At 38.1% G+C, this 21279-nt stretch overlaps 1 protein-coding gene and 1 long non-coding RNA gene across 2 annotated transcripts in view; one reads left to right on the forward strand and one right to left on the reverse strand.

Annotated features, from left to right (window-relative positions):
* The window catches only part of tnmd (tenomodulin), a 216619-nt gene that overhangs the window by 142202 nt on the left and 53138 nt on the right, over positions 1–21279 (forward strand). The window contains exon 4 of the mRNA XM_062039802.1: positions 8202–8309. Coding sequence (XP_061895786.1) covers positions 8202–8309 — 108 coding nt within the window. The remainder of the gene's footprint in view (positions 1–8201; positions 8310–21279) is intronic.
* The window catches only part of LOC133645017 (uncharacterized), a 191793-nt gene that overhangs the window by 115351 nt on the left and 55163 nt on the right, over positions 1–21279 (reverse strand). The window lies entirely within an intron of this gene.

Here is a 21279-nt window from a genome sequence, read left to right on the forward strand (position 1 = left end):
TGAATGTCCAGGGTGAGTAGAGTGTGTGGATGTGAGTAGAGTGTGTGGATGTTGGAACGGTTCAAATCGGATGAGAAATGTGGGATATGCAGTCGATTGCATATTTGCCATTCATTGTCAATTGGGGGGGAAATTACCGGGTAAACCGGTAATTTTGGGAAAGGTTGTGTTGTGTGTTTGACATATGTGAAGAACAGTGTGGGTTGATAGTTGAAAGGTTGGAATCAAAAGCAATATTTTGAGAATTTTGGGCATTGTAAAACTTCGAATACGTCCATTCATTTTAATGGGAATTTCCTAAAAATGTGGTAATTTCGGCGAAAACGAGAATTTTTGAAAATAAATGTAATAAAAAAATTGTCTCAGATAATTTGAATGGGTTGGTGTTGTAATTTTTAAAAAAACGGTTGAAAAATGTTAATAGAGTAACAGTTTGAATTTAAATGGCTATTTCGGAATTTCGGGAAAACCGGGAATTTGTGCAAAAAGTCAAATAGTAGTTTTTTTGTCCCAATTGAGAAGAATGTTTTGAAGGTGGAATGGACAAAAACGGTTGACAAATGTGGACTGTGAAAATTCTGGTAAAATCCTGGAATTGTTGTTGAACTTGCAAAATGGTAGTTTGATTGTCCAAGATAAGTGGAGTGTGTGGATGGTGGAACGGTTTGAATCAGTTGAGAAATGTGGCAATTGTGCAAGTTCAAAAAATGGCCCATTCATTTTCAATGGGAAAAATGACCCGTAGAACCGGGAATTCAGGGATATTTTTTTTGGGGGGGGGGGGGGTGTTCACAATTCCTAGTCGGGCCGGACATTTTGATGCTACAACGGTTCCAATCGAATGAAAACTGTGGGCTGTGGAGCGCGACAAATCTTTGCGTCGGAATAATAACGATAAATAGATTGTTTCTGGTGTACAATCTTGGGCATTCACACAATAATACATTTTACATAATTCTCCCGACTTGTTAAGTCGTTAATTGAAAAAGAAATGGGCACCGTCAAGAACGCTGCAAAACAACAAAATTAGAGATGTCCGATAATATCGGCAGGCCGATATTATCGGCCAATAAATGCTTTAAAATGTAATATCGGAAATTATCGGTATTGTTTCTTTTATTATCAGTATCTTTTTCTTTTTTTTCTTTTTTTCTTTTTTTATTAAATCAACATAAAAAACACAAGATACACTTACAATTAGTATACCAACCCAAAAAACCTCCCTCCCCCATTTACACTCATTCACACAAAAGGGTTGTTTCTTTCTGTTATTAATATTCTGGTTCCTACATTATATATCAATACAGTCTGCAAGGGATACAGTCCGTAAGCACACATGATTGTGCGTGCTGCTGGTCCACTAATAGTACTAACCTTTAACAGTTAATTTTACTCATTTTCATTCATTACTAGTTTCTATGTAACTGTTTTTATATTGTTTTAGTTTATTTTTTATTCAAGAAAATGTTTTTAATTCATTTTATTTAATTCATTTTTTTTTAAAAAGGACCTTATCTTCACCATACCTGGTTGTCCAAATTAGGCATAATAATGTGTTAATTCCACGACTGTATATATCGGTTGATATCGGTATCGGTTGGTATCGGTAATATCGGAATATCGGATATCGCAAAAAGCCATTATCTAACATCCCTAAACAAAGTTCAAGGTGGCAACCGATATTCTTTCAGGGGGCCCAGAATTCCTAGCAATGGCATACCAGCACTGTTAGAAAACTGGCAAAACAGCGCCCCCACTTGGCTGTACAGAGGCGGGTGAAACAGCAGCTGTGGATGACGTATCCTGTTTGCCATCAGCCATGATTTGAAGAGTCCAAATGATCATGCACGGTGTTTTTGTAATGATCAATGGTACAGAGGGTGAAGTGATGGCACAAATATGATAATTACTGGACCAGCAACAGTGTTTGGACCAGAGCACTGAACTGCAAGCACGGACGCAGCCTTCGAGTACTACACATTAGTGCAGGGAGAATGAACAGGTCTCTGCTCTCTCGGCGTGTCAGACTGAACACTGGTGGAGGATCACCAGCGAGGCTGAAGAGAGTGACTTCCACACTTGAGTGCACACATGAACAGAGCGGGAGCAACCTGCGAGTGGCTTAATTCAATGGGGGGCAGCTCTGCAGAAAACACTTCATTCGCAACATTGTCACTCAACTCTCTCCTGCGTATACGACATGAAGTGTTGTGCAGCCGCCGCGGAGCGCCCGTGCCACTTTTCTTCTGTTCCGCTTAAAAAAGCAGGAGCACTGCTGCAATGGTTCATCGTCAGCCGTTATATAACATGCTGCTAAAAAAAACAAAAATGTGAGACACTATTATTTTGCTACATGGCATTTTCCCTCTAGGTCGATATAAAAGACGGTCTAATACCATTCTTATGACTCTTCTCATACTCAGTTTATGACAAAATATAATGCCATGAACAAACAATGTTCAGTTACATGCTTATCATGTATTATAATGAGTATGTGTGGTTAATTATTTGTTTTATTATTTCCGCAGATTATATTTTATTGTAAAATTGCAAGGCGGGCAAACTTTCATTTTGCTTGTGAAGTTTTGGTAACACTTTAGTATGGGGAACATATTCTAAATAACAAAGACTTAAGAGTTATTTGGACACTAGGGGAACCTATTGTAAGAAACAAAGACTTAATTTAGAGTTATTTGGTTAGGGATAGGGTTAGAGGGTTAGAGGGTTAGGGCCATGCAGAATAAGGCATTAATAAGTACTTAATGACTAATTAAGAGCCAATATGTTACTCATTTGCATTTTAATAAGCAACTAATTAATGGTGAATATGTTCCCCATACTAAAGTGTTACCAAAGTTTTTTTTTTATGATCAACTTCCTGTCGTCAAAGTCTATTCCCAGGGTCTGTTTAGAACCTTTATGCGGAGACCTAGAAGATGCTAACTTGCTTTACACTACCGTTCAAAAGTTTGGGGTCACATTGAAATGTCCTTATTTTTGAAGGAAAAGCACTGTACTTTTCAATGAAGATAACTTTAAACTAGTCTTAACTTTAAAGAAATACACTCTATACATTGCTAATGTGGTAAATGACTATTCTAGCTGCAAATGTCTGGTTTTTGGTGCAATATCTACATAGGTGTATAGAGGCCCATTTCCAGCAACTATCACTCCAGTGTTCTTATGGTACAATGTGTTTGCTCATTGGCTCAGAAGGCTAATTGATGATTAGAAAACCCTTGTGCAATCATGTTCACACATCTGAAAACAGTTTAGCTCGTTACAGAAGCTACAAAACTGATCTTCCTTTGAGCAGATTGAGTTTCTGGAGCATCACATTTGTGGGGTCAATTAAACGCTCAAAATGGCCAGAAAAAGAGAACTTTCATCTGAAACTCGACAGTCTATTCTTGTTCTTAGAAATGAAGGCTATTCCACAAAATTGTTCGGGTGACCCTAAACTTTTGAACGGTAGTGTATGTACGTAATGACGTAACTACGCTTGTATGTAACAAACACCTACACATATTAGTTGTGTATGTCATTAGCTAATTTAGCTAGCTAATGTTAGCTATCGTTGCATGTACCATATTTTTCAGACCATTGGGCGCACCACATTATAAAGCGCACTGCCGATGAACGGGTCTATTCAGGTCTATTTTCATGCAAAAGGTGCATCAGATTATAAAGCGCACAAAATATATTATGACTGTTTTTCAAAATTTAAAATACTTCCTTGTGGTCTACATAACATGTAATGGTGGTTCCTTGGTCAAAATGTTGCATAGATCATATTTTACAGACCATCTTCAAGCCGCTTTCTGACCGTCTCTTCAGCATGCGCAGTTTTGTGGGCAGTTTTATTTACGTGGCTCACCTTAAACAGCTTCCTCTCCCCGTCATCTTTGTTGTAGTTTTTAGCGCCTTCATAGCGAATCTACTGAGAAATATAAGTTACAACTGGGGTGTTCAAATTACAGCCTGAAACTTCATGAATTTAATGAGGAGTCTTGCCCGCAGGAAGATTGCATTCATTTTAAAAAAAGATTTACCTTGATGCTGTTGTTTTGACAGGGGAGAGCATAATACTACCACCACCATGCTTGACGTTAGGCATGGTGTTCCTGGGATTAAAGGCCTCACCTTTTCTCCTCCAAACATATTGCAGGGTAACGTGGCCAAACAACTCAATTTTTGTTTCATCTGACCACAAAACTTTCTTCCAGAAGGTCTTATCTTTGTCCATGTGATGTCAGATGAAACAAAAATTGAGCTGTTTGGCCGCAATACCCAGCAATATGTTTGGAGGAGAAAAGGTGAGGCCTTTAATCCCAGGAACACCATGCCTACCGTCAAGCATGGTGGTGGTAGTATTATGCTCTGGGCCTGTTTTGCTGCCAATGGAACTGGTGCTTTACAGAGAGTAAATGGGACAATGAAAAAGGAGGATTACCTCCAAATTCTTCAGGACAACCTAAAATCATCAGCCCGGAGGTTGGGTCTTGGGCGCAGTTGGGTGTTCCAACAGGACAATGACCCCAAACACTTGTCAAAAGTGGTAAAGGAATGGCTAAATCAGGCTAGAATGAAGGTTTTAGAATTACCTTCCCAAAGTCCTGACTTAAATGTGTGGACGATGCTGAAGAAACAAGTCCATGTCAGAAAACCAACAAATTTAGCTGAACTGCACCAATTTTGTCAAGAGGAGTGGTCAAAAATTCAAGCAGAAGCTTGTGGATGGCTACCAAAAAGCGCCTTATTGCAGTGAAACTTGCCAATGGACATGTAAGCAAATATTAACATTGCTGTATGTATACTTTTGACCCAGCAGATTTGCTCACATTTTCATTAGACCCATAATAAATTCATAAAAGAACCAAACTTCATGGATGTTTTTTGTGAAAAACAAGTATGTGCTCCAATCACTCTATCACAAAAAAATAAGAGTTGTAGGAAATATTGGAAACTCAAGACAGCCATGACATTATGTTCTTTACAAGTGTATGTAAACTTTTGATCGCGACTGTATATACACACATACATTTTTGGTCTAAGGCCGAAAGCCGACTGCATTTAAAGTAACACATATCCATAATGTATACACACACACACACACACACATATATGTATACCATATTACGGTCATCGTGACCACAATGATTGCGGTGATCATTATCCCGGTGTTGTCGAATGTGCTCAAAAGGGACTTTATCCACATGCTGAAATCTTGACCAAATTATTTTAATACCTAAAATAATTGACACATTGTTAAAAAAGGCCACTATTTTGCACGTTTTGTGTTTCTTATGCTTCACTGATAGCGTTTTTGTCCTAGTATTTTATCTGTAGACCAGATGTAATGGCTGAGCTTTTATTGTTCCAAATATTGATTTTTACTGTAGCACTTTAAGATTTATTTAAAAAGTGCGGGACAAATAAAATGTATTTATTATTTCTGGCGAGCTTAATGGTGTCTTACTCTGTTCAGCGGTCTTTCAACGCACCATAAAAACACCTCCGTCTCGTATTCCTCCGAGTATAGAACGATCCCTCTGTTCTAAGAGAGCACAGCTTGTAGGTTCATTGTAAACAATTGAATATCTTAGTTACTCAAACAGCAATGTGTTTATAAAAAATAAAATTTGAGTATGTTGTTTCTTAATGAGGAAAGACGTTAATGTTTCTTTTGATCGCTTGCTGGCGCCAGTCAGTCTGTGACTATATCAAAGTACAGTTACAAATCACAATTTTTTTATTTTTTTTATTTTAAAACCGTAATACTAACCATCGGAAGTTGTACCGCGGTTATCATTAATATCGTTTATCAGAACTTCCCCAGTTTATCAATACTGAAATCACGATTATTAATCAAAATTATTCATTATGTTAGGTAAAACAATGTTTTCCAACCGGTCAACAAAACTTACAGTAAAAACACGGAGTAGGGCTCAACATAAGACTAGACTCGCAACACATGGTAGCCTAAACACTACTCCCATTTACTATCTTGGCACTGCAACTGCCTGCAAATTCTACGACTGTTAATAACGCTTGCAAATGAGACGCAGAAGTATAAGAAGACAAGACATACAAACTGGCCACCATGGTTACCATCTGTTTGTTCTATGTTTAAAAATATTAACATTTAACACATGAACACAGAAAAGTACTTCAAATTGGTACCCTATGGGGTATCTACTAGGACTGTGAATCTTTAGGCGCCACACGATTCGATTCGATTCTTGGGGTTAACAATTTGATTCAGAATCGAGTCTTGATTCAAAACGATTCTCGATTCCCAATCAATACTTGTTTTTAATAACATTGGATGCTAGTTCTATTACCTACATTCATCCATAAAATAGAGAAACAGCTCTGATCAATTTCTATTACTTAAAAGAAAACTGGTTTTGTTTAATAAAATGCTTCCCAAACATTTAATAAAGTCAAATACAAAAAAGGCAACAAGAAAAATATCTAACTCTTTTCTTTTCTAAAGTCAATCTGTAGATCAGATAAGATCATCGACATCAACAATATGATTGGCCTGAGTGGCTGGACAGCACGGATAAAAAAAAAAAAGTTTTGTTTTTTGTCTTTAAAAATTGGGTATTGATTGTATTTATTTTTTAATCTATTTTGAATCGTTACAAATAAGAATCGGGATTAATCTGAAAATGTATTTTATTTATTTTTGCACACCTACCGTATGCATAGGCTTAAAATGACTTAAAGGGGAACTGCACTTTTTGGGGAATTTTGCATATTGTTCACAATCGTTATGAAAGACATGACGATGGATGTTTTTTTTTTATGCATTCTAAGTATTAAATGCGATCAAAAGTCATCTTACAATGGAGCCTATGGGAGCTGCGCAATTCTGCCTACAAAGACCTTAAAACAACATCCAAACATCTCCATTGAGGTTTTATATACATAATGTAAGTGTATATGTAATGTAATAACGGGTACATTTATATTTAATATTCACATGTTTTGCTAATTTTAAGCATACACGGTGCATCAATTTCAAAAACACATCACAACGTTCGCTTTGTTTTTATTCGTCACTCACTGCAGACTTCATGAGAGCCAACAAACATAATAAAACATCACTTACTGTACGACATCTGCTGTCATTAGGATGCAGACTTTCGACTCCTAAATGCCTGTCAAACTGTACCAACTTGTCGGAATATCTACTCAGACTTCTTCTGTCCAGGTGAAATGCATGCTTTATGATCTACAATAAACTTGCAGGGAGCAGGGAAGCGAGGAAACAGCAGACCACACGATGTAAACATAAGGACACACAGAAGTGATCATGGCGCCGCGATAAATAGTTTGTCTGTGATAGCGCTTATAATAACAATATCACTAATACTTGGTTGATATGCAAGTCGCCAAATGCAAATGGAGTATTGTTGGCGCTTTCGAATGGTTATTTATTTGGGTTTATGGGCGGAATAGAGGATCTCTTATTGTCTCCGCAGAAAGTTAGAATGCAATTTTTAAAAAAACACATCCGTCTTCATGTCTTTCATAATGATTCTGAACGATGGGCAAAATAAATAAAAAAGTGCAGTTCCCCTGTATCCTCTTAAGCTGTTTGTTTACATGCTTTTTTTTAATTCTCTTTGCTATTTGAGCTTATTGGACCCTAATTAGAATAAAAACTAAGAATCATCTTTTGATATGATGTACTTAGTCCATAAGTAACAAACGTGTACTTCATGCTTAGTGACATGCTAATTCTTATTTTTACACTTTTTTTTTCCAAATTCCATTGTATATTACACTCTTCTGACACCACCAGATGGCAGTATAAGTGTCCACATAAGCGTCCATAAGACCCCAATTCAGTAGCGTACACAGTTTTGGAAATAAGAGCTAAAAGGTGCTGTCCACGCATGTGGCCAACTAAGCCTTTAGAGCTAAAAAGTTATTTTCTCTTCTTTCCAATAAAGGCCTTTCAGAATAGCACATTTTAGAGCTGGAATTATAGTACTATACAGTGAAGGAGTGCAATTTTTTGCGTAAATAGACTACAAGAAGATAAATGAAGCATTATGTATTAACGCCAGCTCAAACGGGCACTTTTCGACACCACCGCCTGACAGGAAAGGCGCTTCCAAAGGCGTTAACGAATGAAAGATACATCAGAAATTCTAAGCTCTGCCTTTTTCCTTCTTTTCAAACAGGGACTCACTGGGATCCGCTTCGCCGAACATCAGAGGTGCTACATCAGGGGCCAAACAAGGAAGATCCCGATTGCGCCAGAGGTGGAAGCCGACGACGGCGGCTTAGAGGTAGGGGCGTAGCGCCGTGTAGCGCTCCAGAAGCGGCCATGCATATTAAACAGGGCGATAACCAGGGTGGAACCGTGTGGGCGCCGCACAAGTCCTCAACCTGTCCATCCCCATCCTGTCCCTCTTACTGGTCTTTGTGGCGCCTGCGGAACTGTCAGATGCCCACAAGCCCACAGCCTCTTTGTGGCTCACATCAAATGGTGTTTGCTGTCAATCTTGAGCCAATATAAATTTTTAATCCTGTCCTCCAAAGGCTCCACTCGGATAGCCTAAAGGGGGAGTGTGCAGAGAAGTCTGACTGAAAGGGACGAGTGTAATACGCTTTTTGGGGGGGCGTAAAAAGAGGGTTTTCTTTTCTTAAAGTGTAGAGGGATTCATTTGACTTCTCGGAGTGTTATGTAGCTGTGTGGTGAACTCCACTGCAAAAAAAAAAAAAAATGGAGGAAATTCAATCAATCAAACTTCCCAACTTTTTTTTTTTTTCCCCCTTCCCCGTGTCACACTGCAATTCACTGAGTGGGCTGTGTGTTCAAAGAGAAAATTCCTACTTTGCATGCGCTCATTTCCATTTTACCTTGTAGCAGAGAAGAAGAGGTTGGCAAATATATTCAGCAAAGACACTCCACACTCCGTTCAAAACACAGAAGAGCAAATGTCGGGCCGAGCGAAACTTAAGTCTCAGTTTTAACTTGAAGAACTCGAGCGGCAACGACCCAAATAAAAAACACAAAAAAATCTAAACAAGCTTTCATTTCCTTTTCATCGCCGCCATGTCAGATCCACGTTTAGAGATATTAATTGCCTGGCCAGCACCATATGTCCGCACCATTTCTGTCTTCTTTGTGCACTTTTGAAGCGTAATTGGCTTAAACGGCAGCTCCAAAACGAATCATCTGTTGCCAAGAAAGTAAACGAGTTTAGGTAGCTTTTAGTGTGATGTGGAAATGTGGGTGGATTCTGGTCCAGGTTCAGTGGGAATCCCATTTTAGATGGCGGTCTTAAGCAGTGACTTACAGCATGTTGTGGCAGTAGTAAACCATCTTGTGCCAAGAAAGTTGGGGTCAACAGCAGTATTACCCACATGCCAATTTAAACATAAGGTATGTTTCCTTTCAGTTATGTGAGGTCTTTGTTTGGGTGCCAGTCCCAATGGTACGTGTAAACCTGGGGTGTCCAAATATTTTGACTTGGGGCCGCATTGGACTAAAAAAAAAAATTGGTCTAGACCAGGGGTCGGCAACCCAAAATATTGAAGGAGCCATATTGGACCAAAAATACAAAAACAAATCTGTCTGGAGCCACAAAAAATTAAAAGCCATATTACATGTGTCATGAGATATAAATGTAATTAAGAGGACTTAAAGGGAACTAAATGACCTCAAATATAGCTACAAATGAGGCATAAATGTACACATCGCTAGCCTAAATAGCATGTTAGCATCGATTAGCTTGCAGTCAAGCAGTGACCAAATATGTCTGATTAGCACTCCACACAAGTCAATAACATCAACAAAACTCACCTTTGTGCACTCATGCACAACGTTAAAAGTGTGGTGGACAAAATGAGACAGAAAAAGAAGTGGCATAAAACACGTCCTAGAAAGTCGGAGAAAGTTATGCATGTAAACAAACTATACGGTGAGTTCAAGGACCGCCAAAATAAGTAGGACAAAACGGCGCTCGCCAAATACTTGAATCAGTGAAGAATGTTTAATATAAACAGTGTGATTTATAACAATTAGCGAGGTTTGTGTCATGTTTGTCCTCCTGCAGAAAACATTCTAAAACAAAAAAAATTAGATTTTTTTCCCCTCATCTTTTTCCATTCTTCATACATTTTTGAAAAATCTCCAGAGAGCCACTAGGGCGGCGCTAAAGAGCCGCATGCGGCTCTAGAGCCGCGGGTTGCCGACCCCCGGTCTAGACCCTGAAGAGCAGAGAAACCTGCAAAACAGGCTTGTAGGGATGAATTAGCTTCTGTGTTTTTTCCTGACCTAAGGTAATATATATATATATATATATATAAATAAATAAGGGTTGTACGGTATACAGAAATTAGTATAGTACCGCGATACTAATGAATCATATTCATTAGTATACCGCCTCTAAAAAGTCCCGTCCGCCAATGCCCAATCACAGAGTACTTACAGACAAGACACAGTGTGTAGACAGAAAAGGGACAACGGACGAATCACTAATCCTGGTCTCCATGGAGACATATCAAGTACATTTGTTTCAATATCCTTCCTGTGGGACGAGTGATAGCTACTGTATACATGCTTCACTACACACTGCAGCACACCGGAAATCATGCCAATGGATATGTTAAAAATAGTCTATCTTTGACTAAATCAAATAAAAGACTACATTATGTCCAATCATTAACCATTAAGGCGATCAAATTGACTTTGAACACACTACACGCCGGCGAATGACGTGCATACTTACTCAACAGCCATACATGTCACACTAAGGGTGGCCGTATGAACAACGCCAACACGGTCATAAACATGTGCCATATAGTGAAACCACACTAAACAACGACAAACACATTTTGGAAGAATATTTGCACCGCCCGCAACACAACATGAACACGACAGAACAAATTCCCAGAATTCCCTGCAGCACCAACTCTTCCGGGAAGCTACAATATAAACGAACGCCATTGGTGGATCTACACCTAACAAGGAGCGTATCTAGTCGATTCTACTATGATTACATTGATAATTTTTAGCATCATAAAATCTTATTTCGTTTTTTTTTTATTTATATCATGTTTATAAAGTCAGTAAATATGTCCCTGGACACATGAGGACTTTGAATATGACCAATGTATGATACTGTAACTACTTGGTATCGGATTGATACCCAAATTTGTGGTATCATCCAAAACTAACGTAAAGTATCAAACAACAGAAGAATAAGTGATTATTACATTTTAACAGAAATGTAGATAGAACATGTTGAAAGAGAAAATAAGCAGATATTAACAGTAATTGAACAAGTAGGTTAATAATTCATTTTCTACCACTTGTCCTTAATAACATTGACAAAATAATACAATGATAAATGACAATATGTTACTGGGTGTTTGTGGCTTCACTTCCTGTTTTGCGCTCTTATTTTGTTCACTTCCTGTTTGCCCTAGCTTTACTCTCTGAGCGCTCACCCTCCTCACCTGCGGCTTGTTTGCATTGATTGTCTCACCTGGTGTCTCTTTTCTTTGTTGGTTGTGGGATCATTCTGTCAAGAATGTTCTTTGTAGAGGAGGTCGTGACTTCAAAAGGCAGGAGACGTACACTACCGTTCAAAAGTTTGGGGTCACCCAAACAATTTTGTGGAATAGCCTTCATTTCTAAGAACAAGAATAGACTGTCGAGTTTCAGATGAAAGTTCTCTTTTTCTGGCCATTTTGAGCGTTTAATTGACCCCACAAATGTGATGCTCCAGAAACTCAATCTGCTCAAAAGAAGGTCAGTTTTGTAGCTTCTGTAACGAGCTAAACTGTTTTAAGATGTGTGAACATGATTGCACAAGGGTTTTCTAATCATCAATTAGCCTTCTGAGCCAATGAGCAAACACATTGTACCATTAGAACACTGGAGTGATAGTTGCTGGAAATGGGCCTCTATACACCTATGTAGATATTGCACCAAAAACCAGACATTTGCAGCTAGAATAGTCATTTACCACATTAGCAATGTATAGAGTGTATTTCTTTAAAGTTAAGACTAGTTTAAAGTTATCTTCATTGAAAAGTACAGTGCTTTTCCTTAAAAAATAAGGACATTTCAATGTGACCCCAAACTTTTGAACGGTAGTGTAAAGCAGCATGATGTAAGAAGTAAAAAAGTATTTAATGCTCAAAAGTCCAAAATACAAACAGTGCAGGGAGGAAACAGCACTGAAAACTGTGCATAAAAATAGTTGACAGAGAGCTGACAACAAACAAAAGTCGTAAAACAAAAAGCTAAAATGCCACAAACCGTGAAAGTTCCTCTGAGCACGAGGACGCCAAACATTTGGAATGATCCCACAACCCACCAAGAAAAGAGACTGGCTTAAATAGCCCTCCAACACCAGGTGAGACAATCAACACAAACAAGCTAGGGCAAACATAATAAACAAAACAGGAAGTGGAAACAAAATAAGAGCGCAAAACAGGAAGTGTAGCGAAAAACACCCAAAAACTAAAATAAAGAATGGTAACTATCAGAATAAATAAGGATCGCAATTTGGATGTAAATTGAATCTTTTGAGCACCCCTATTAAAAATACAACCTATCAAAGTGACAAGAGATGTTATGTGTTTGTGTTATCCCACATATAGTTTTTCAGCGTTGGCGCTAGAAATCTTCAAAATGGGGTCCCAGGGACCCCACAAAGTCAGAAAAATGGGGTTCCACAGTACATTTTTGGGGTCCCCCTTTTTTGTAACCGTTTTGAAAACAAATGATAAAATGTATACATAATCCTGTTATATCTCACATTCTATATTGTGTTTTGGAAAAAGGTTGTCATAAATGTTAATTTATAATAAAAAAAATAACACAAAAGAAAACAAATGCTGTATTTGTGATCGATAAAACTTTTCGGCGAGTCAAAATTTAAGAAACTGTACTGGAATGTGCATTACTTTGAAGTTGACCAATAATAAATAATTAATAATTTGACCCGGCAAATATACGGTAGTTTCCAGACCATAGGGCGCACCGGATTATAAGGCGCACTGCCGATGAATGGTCTATTTTAAATCTTTTTTCATATATTGGCGCACCGGATTGATTATAGGGCGCATTAATGGAGTCATATTTTTTTTTTTTTTTTTCTAAATGTAAAATACTTCCTTCAGGTCTACATAACATGTCATGATGGTTCGTTGGTCAAAATGTTGCATAGATGATGTTTTACAGATCATCTTCAAGTCACTTCAGGATGCGCCGTTTTGTGGGCGGTCTTATTTACGTGGCTCACCTTCGGCAGCGTCTTCCCCCCATCATCTTTGTTGTAGTGGTGTCGCGTGCAAGGATGGGAGTGGAAGAAGTGTCGAAAGATGGAGCTAACTGTTTTAATGACATTCAGACTTTACTTCAATCAATAACGGAGCAGCATCTCCTCATCCGGAAACACCGGAAATATGTCCCGTGAAAAACCGTCCGACCGGAACTCTCACAACTAAAGTTCCTTGGGTAAATAATGTAAACTCACTACTAATTACGGTATGTTTTAGTGCTTTCATGGCGAGTTTACTGACAGATATAAGTAAGAACTTTACACTACTTTATATTAGAAATGGCACTAAAACATTTACTACTAAAACATTTTGATATATTTTTGAGCGCCGCGCGTAGTGGTATATATTTTCAATGGAACATTTAAAGGCCTACTGAAAGCTACTACTACCGACCACGCAGTCTGATAGTTTATATATCAATGATGAAATCTTAACATTGCAACACATGCCAATACAGCCGGGTTAACTTATAAAGTGCAATTTTAAATTTCACGGGAAATATCCGGCTAAAAACTTATCGGTATGATGACGTTTGCGCGTGACGTCACGGATTTAACGGAAGTATTGGGACACCATTGTGTCCCAATACAAACAGCGTCTGTTTTCATCGAAAAATTCCACAGTATTCTGGACATCTGTGTTGGTGAATCTTTTGGAATTTGTTTAATGAACAATGGAGACTGCAAAGAAGAAAGCTGTAGGTGGGATCGGTGTATTAGCGGCTGGCTACAGCAACACAACCAGGAGGACTTTGAGTTGGATAGCAGACGCGCTATCCGACGCTAGCCGCCGACCGCACCGATGATCGGGTGAAGTCCTTCGTCGCGCCGTCGATCGCTGGAACGCAGGTGAGCACGGGTCGTGATGAGCAGATGAGGGCTGGCGTAGGTGGAGAACTAATGTTTTGGCATAGCTCTGTCGAGGTCCCGTAGCTAAGTTAGCTTCAATGGCGTCGTTAGCAACAGCATTGCTAGGCTTTGCCAGGCTGGACAGCATTAACCGTGTGGTTCGGTGTCTCCTGATAGTAGAAGTAATAGTAGTATTGTTGAAAATCTGTCTATCCTTCCAGTCAGGGGCATGTTTCTTCTGTTTCTATCCGCAGTTAAGCACGATGCTATCACGTTAGCTCCGAAGCTATAGTGCTTCACCGATGTATTGTCGTGGAGATAAAAGTCACTGTGAATGTCCATTTCGCGTTCTCAATTTCAAGAGGACATAGTATCCGAGGTGGTTTAAAATACAAATCCGTGATCCACAATAGAAAAAGGACAAAGTGTGGAATCCAATGAGCCCTTGTACCTAAGTTACGGTCAGAGCGAAAAAAGATACACCCTGGCGTCCTGCACTGCACTCTCACTTTCCTCATCCACAAATCTTTCATCCTCGCTCAAATTAATGGGGTAATCGTCGCTTTCTCGGTCCGAATCGCTCTCGCTGCTGGTGTAAACAATGTGCAGATGTGAGGAGCTCTTCAACCTGTGACGTCACGCTACTTCCGGTACAGGCAAGGCTTTTTTATCAGCGACCAAAAGTTGCGAACTTTATCGTCGATGTTCTCTACTAAATCCTTTCAGCAAAAAATATGGCAATATCGCGAAATGATCAAGTATGACACATAGAATGGACCTGCTATCCCCGTTTAAATAAGAACATTTCATTTCAGTAGGCCTTTAAAATGTTGGTGTTGTTTACTTGAGACTAATCTCTTATGGTTGACTGCCATCTAATGGTCACATTTATAATTACACCCTGTACCAAATAAAATAGTGTAGCGTCCCGGAAGAGTTGGTACTTCAGGGAATTCTGGGGTTTTTTTTTTGTTTTTTTTATTGACATTTTTATTAGTAGATTGCACAGTTCAGTACATATTCCGTACAATTGACCACTAAATGGTAACACCCGAATACGTTTTTCAACTTGTTTAAGTCGGGGTCTACGTAAATCAAGTCTGGGTATTCGTTCTATTGTGTTGCGGTGCAAATATTCTCCCGAAATGTGTTTGTCATCGTTGTTTAGTGTGGTTTCACTATATGGCAAATGTTTATGACAGTGTTGGCGTGGTTTAAAAAGACACAAAAAGTGCATTAACGCCAACACAGTTTTTTTTTTTTTTGCTAAGCGACTGCTGCTAAGGATGTGTTTTCCTCCAACTTAACACCGGATGGCATAGAAGAACTCCAGCAACTACCAGGGGAACTGTATTGAGATAGCATCCAATGACCTTGGCCTGGCCTCACCAACAATAGACTGAAGGCCCTGATCCGTCCCTCTGTGAGAATCCTCCCACGTTTGACCCGCAGAGGTTCCTCCTCAAGTGGCGGAACACATGGAGCTCACGGGGGTTAAAGCCGAGCACTAATGGCTCCTTGCTCAACCCAGCCTCGGGCTTTCAACGAGGAGAGCTCAGAGCAACCGCGGCGGGCTTCAGAGCGCCAACAAAAAAAAAACAATGGAGGAAAAAAAATGGTGGAGAAACTGCAGGTGGCTGATAACAAAAATCCAGCCCATACGAGGGCAACGCCAGGTGACAAACATGAATTGTTTGCCAGCATTTTTCATCCCCCCACCCCCTTTTCAATTTGCCTCTTCCGTGCGACGTCTGAGGGAGTAATTCCTGAGCTTCATTTCAGTCTGACACGCAAGTCGCCTTCCACCTCCCTCGCTGCCTTTATTGTCAACGGATGCTGCCTGCTCCATTTAACAGTCACTTAATATGGACGACCGACGCTCACCCGCCGTTCCAAAACCTCCCACTCTGCAAACACGAGTGACTAGAATGTCCATACACAACAAAGTCCTGCAAGAATAGCGGCTGCCTATTCCTCTTCTTTAGACCGCGCCGAGACGGCCGCAGCAGAGCACACCGGCAACAACAAAATGTGGGATGACAAAAGTATCGACCAAAGTAGAAGTCATCCATCGCAGCAACGGCCCGCAAACGGGTGCACAATCTAATGAGCTTATACAAGATCTGGATCACAAAAATGCATTTTTACCAACACAATAACAAACACAAATCCTCCAAAGTTTTCAAAGTAAATCTGTTTATAACTGTGGTTGTAGTTGTGCTGCATCGGATTCATCCAATTAGTACAGCAAATAAAAAGGGCACCGCACTGTTTGAAACTAATGAACCGCAGGGACAGTGCAGTTTAGTCGGCCTTAAAAATGAGATTTTTTGATAGAGGTCTTGCATTACCAAGACTACAAAAATGGGACCCATTATCTCCCTGCTTGACACTCAGCATCGAGGCCTGGAATTGGGGGTTAAATCACCCAAAAATTATTCCCGGGCGCGGCTACTGCTGCTGCTCACTGCTCCCCTCACCTCCCGGGGTGTGATCAAGGGTGATGGGTCAAATGCAGAGGACAAATTTCACCACATCTAGTGTGTGTGTGACAATTATTGGTACTTTATTTATTCAATCTCACCAGATAATACCAGGCATGTGAGCAACCTTTGAGGCAAAAAGAAGAAAACTGACAAAAAAAGAGAGGAAGTTTCTATCTGCACCAAGTCCTGCCACGCAAGCTCTGAACATTTTTTTTGAGAATCAAGACGACATTTCCTACAATTGCGTGTATTACTACACTATATTTTACCTTTAGCTTTATTCTCACCTACCAACCTCTTTTGGCTGTCTTTTTGACACTCGCATGTCCCATGTAATCCATCCATCTATTTTTTACCGCTTGTTAGGGATGGGCGATACCACACTTTTAGGATTCGATACGATACCGATACTTTTTCTTGCATTTTCATCGATACCGATACCAATAATTTCTTATTGGCAATTTTTTGTCAGTCAAAAATGTTATTACTATTGTTATTATTTCAGACAAATCACAAGACAAATATAGACCATTTATACCACATTTATTATGGTCAATATATAATAAAAGTACAATTAAAATAAATAACATACCAATGAAAAATAAATTAAATATATATAATATTAACTATATATTATATATAATAATAATTAAATATTAGGGCTTTCCAATTAACAGTCAAATCCGAGTTGCAAGAAGCTGCAGTTATTTTTTAAAGTTTGTGATATAATTAGCAATTAAAGAAATATGAAATAGGCTAATGTTTTCGAAATGTAAGAAATCATGTTACAGATTAAAACCAAAATCCCATTCAATCATATATTCAAGATTTTCTTGGAAAAAAATAAAACTTTAATGCAAAGATGAAGAATCTCCAAATTGTATCTCTTTCTTATTTTGTTTTAAATACTCAAGCAATTTTCAACTAACAGTGAATTCCCCTGTGTGGAAATTATTTGAATTTAGGATAATCATTTAAACAAAAATATTCAGTAAACATTACTAAAAAATAAATAAACAATGCCTGTTTTAGTCAACAATTGGACAACACTGGATATGCCTGGCTGCATCGCTGTCGGCTGGCTGTGTGTGTGTTGCACGTTGACGACGCTCATTCGCTGTCTCCTGTCACGTGACTGGGCCAGCTCTATACTCTGCCAGGTACAGGGGTGTCCCAGCACATAGTAAGTTAAGTAAGTCATCAAAAACATCTGAAAGTGATGCTTGCACCCCCCACACGCCGTTTTTTGGTTTATATCGATACTTTTTTCAGAAAAGTGATGCCAAATGAGTAGCGTGTGAGTATCGATATATCGATACCACAGGATCGATACGCACATCCCTACCGCTTGTCCCTTTTTGGGGTCGCGGGGGATGCTATCCCAGCTGCACATGGGCAGAAGGCGGTGTACACCCCTTACAACAGAATTTTTTGTTATTTTAGCAGATCATTTACTAACAATATTATAATTGAAAAAGTGTTGTAAAATACAACATGCATGCAAAGAACTCCGAAAACGTTTCCCATATGGCAAATCTATCCAGCAGCCACGCCCCCACGGGTAATATACTTCCGGTATTGTGATCTCTTGTTTACATCCGTCAGTCACGGATATACCAACTCTAGAACAGAGTGTCCAAACTAGGGCCGGCGGGCCATGTGCGGCCCCGCTAGACGTCATGAGTTTAATAATGAATCTGGCCGCAGGGATATTTCAATTCATTTTAGGATTCCCCCGTTATTTGCTGCTCTATCGCCATCTTGCTGGAAACATGAGCAATTCAGGTATATATATATATATATATTTGCTGCTCTATCGCATCTTGCTGGAAACATGAGCAATTCAGGTATATATATATATATATAAATATATATATATATATATATATATATATATATATATATATATATATATATATATATATACCTCAATTGCTCATGTTTCCAGCAAGATGGCGATAGAGCAGCAAATAACGGGGGAATCCTAAAATGAATATATATATATATATATATATATATATATATATATATATATATATATATATATATATATATATATATATATATGAATATATATATATATATATATATATACATATATATATATATATATATATATACATATATATATATATATATATGAATATATATATATATATATATATATATATATATATATATATATATATATATTCATATATATATATATATTCATATATATATATATTCATATATGTATATATATTCATATATATATATATATTCATATATATATATATATATATATATATATATATATATATATATATATATATATGAATATATATATATATATATATGAATATATATATGTATATTCATATATATATATATATATGAATATATATATATATATATATATATATATATATATATATATATATATATATATGAATATATATATGAATATATATATATATATGAATATATATATATATATGAATATATATATATATATATATGAATATATATATATGAATATATATATATATATATATATATATATATATATATATATATATATATATATATATATATATATATATATATATATATATATATATATATATATATATATATATATATATATATATATATATATATATATATATATACTTGGTACATATACAGGTATATGACCACGACTCATGCTTTGAAGAAACCCAAGTGCAGCATTAACTTATTTGACCCGATGCAGACAACCTTCCCTAGTCATGGTGCAAAAAAAAAAAAATCAAATACCTTGCAGGTATTTTTTTTCTCTTATTATTGTCAATAAATCATGTTTGTCCTTTTTGTGTTAAGCGGTTTAAAAAAGCATAATGTTTAAAACACATGTCATTAAAGCAAATTAATTAAAACTTGAAAATTATCTGTCTAGGGTGCTTTTATTAAGGATAAAAAACGACATTTATCTGCGAGTAATTTTGAGTTAAGTATAAACGATGTGATTAATTGCAAATAAATATTTAAATCGTTTGACAGCCCTAGTTTAAATGGGATTGTAAGTAATACCTTACAAAACCTATTGATTAAACATTGTTGAAATCAAGTCCAGATTTCTGCTCACAAATACCAACTGACACAAACACGACATGAAATACTTCCCAGTGGTCTCGTTGCCATGGTGCCTAATTGGTCACATGGAAAGTGATGACCTAAGCGTGCGTCATATCCAATTTTGAAGGTCCGGCAAGTGACTATGAAGGCCTTTTGAGCGAGGGCAGGTTTGGAATTGTCCCGCTGCAGCGACTTCGCCGTCACAGTGGCAAACGTTGCCCGAATAAACATGTCGAGAACAATTCATAGCGGTGTGCGCCACATAAAAAAAAAAAAAGCAGTTATGTGCAGTAAAGCTCCCGGGTGCCATGATAAAGCAGTTGTTGATCTCTGGCAAAGAAAAACACAGCAAAACATGTCATGCACGGTGTTTCCCCAGTCGGCTCATGCTAGCAGGAGAGGGTCAATTCATTAACGATACAAATACGTCGACATACATACGACAGCGCACAAAATGACTGCTATTCCCAGTTCAGTAGATGATGACCAAAAAGTTGCCAGTGTCCTAATACTACAATATCCAAAGGGAGAAGTGGGCATAAACCAAAGCACTGTAATCATGTTGTCTTTGTTCGCGTCAACTGGCATTTAGAAATCCCTACCCTGTGCTAAAAGGCTGACCTTTTAGCACGCCGCCCCCCGGGTGCACACACGCACGCCCTCCCCTTTACAAGTTATTGCAGTCGTTGCTCAGCTGTGAAGTCCAAGTCATGTTGCGAGCCTCGTGTCGTGACCTCCATTTACTTTACGGAGAAGACTTCACACGGCTTCGGCGGTTAAGAGGGCCAATTAGCGAGTGTCCGCTTTGTGTTCCTCCGGTTTGACTTTAATTTTCAACACTTGACCGCCTTAATGATGCCGGGGTCCCTCCCACTAGCCCCCCCCCCCCCACCTTATCCCACCCCTCTCGGCAGCCAGCGCTCTTTGGAGTGAAATGGAGGATGAGGTGTGCCAAAAAATGCAATTAGAGTGCGCAAAAGTGGCGCAACATGGAGTGCTACTTCAATTTTCTGGAACGATTCAAAAGTTTTAAAAAAAAGGGGAGTTTTAAACAAGCTGTAAAATCTAATGAGGTGAAATTTTTGTTTTACTCTTGGCATTTGTGTGTTTGTGCGTGAAAACGGGTTCAGAACTGTGATGATAACCATAGAAACAAATACTTTGTGAATTAAAAAAAAAGGTAATGGCTAAAAAAATGTCATTCATTCATTTTAATAGTCCGACAATTTTGATGCTGCTATTATGTCACTATCTAGCGGGGAATGTAAGAAATGTAGGTCACTGACCTTTAATTATGCACTGAAAGGATGTGTGCGCAGCATTTACCTTTAGGACCCAAATGCAAACAACCTTCCCTAATCATGGTGCAAAAAAATACATAAAAAAATCCAACCAACACAAAATGTCAACAGACATGGTCACAAATATTAGCTCATTTGGAATTTGATGCCCGCAACATGTTTCAAAAAAGCTGGCACAAGTGGCAAAAAAGACTGAGAACGTTGAGGAATGCTCATCAAACA

The sequence above is a fragment of the Entelurus aequoreus genome, linkage group LG28, assembly GCF_033978785.1.
Source record: "Entelurus aequoreus isolate RoL-2023_Sb linkage group LG28, RoL_Eaeq_v1.1, whole genome shotgun sequence".
Lineage (NCBI taxonomy): Eukaryota > Metazoa > Chordata > Actinopteri > Syngnathiformes > Syngnathidae > Entelurus > Entelurus aequoreus.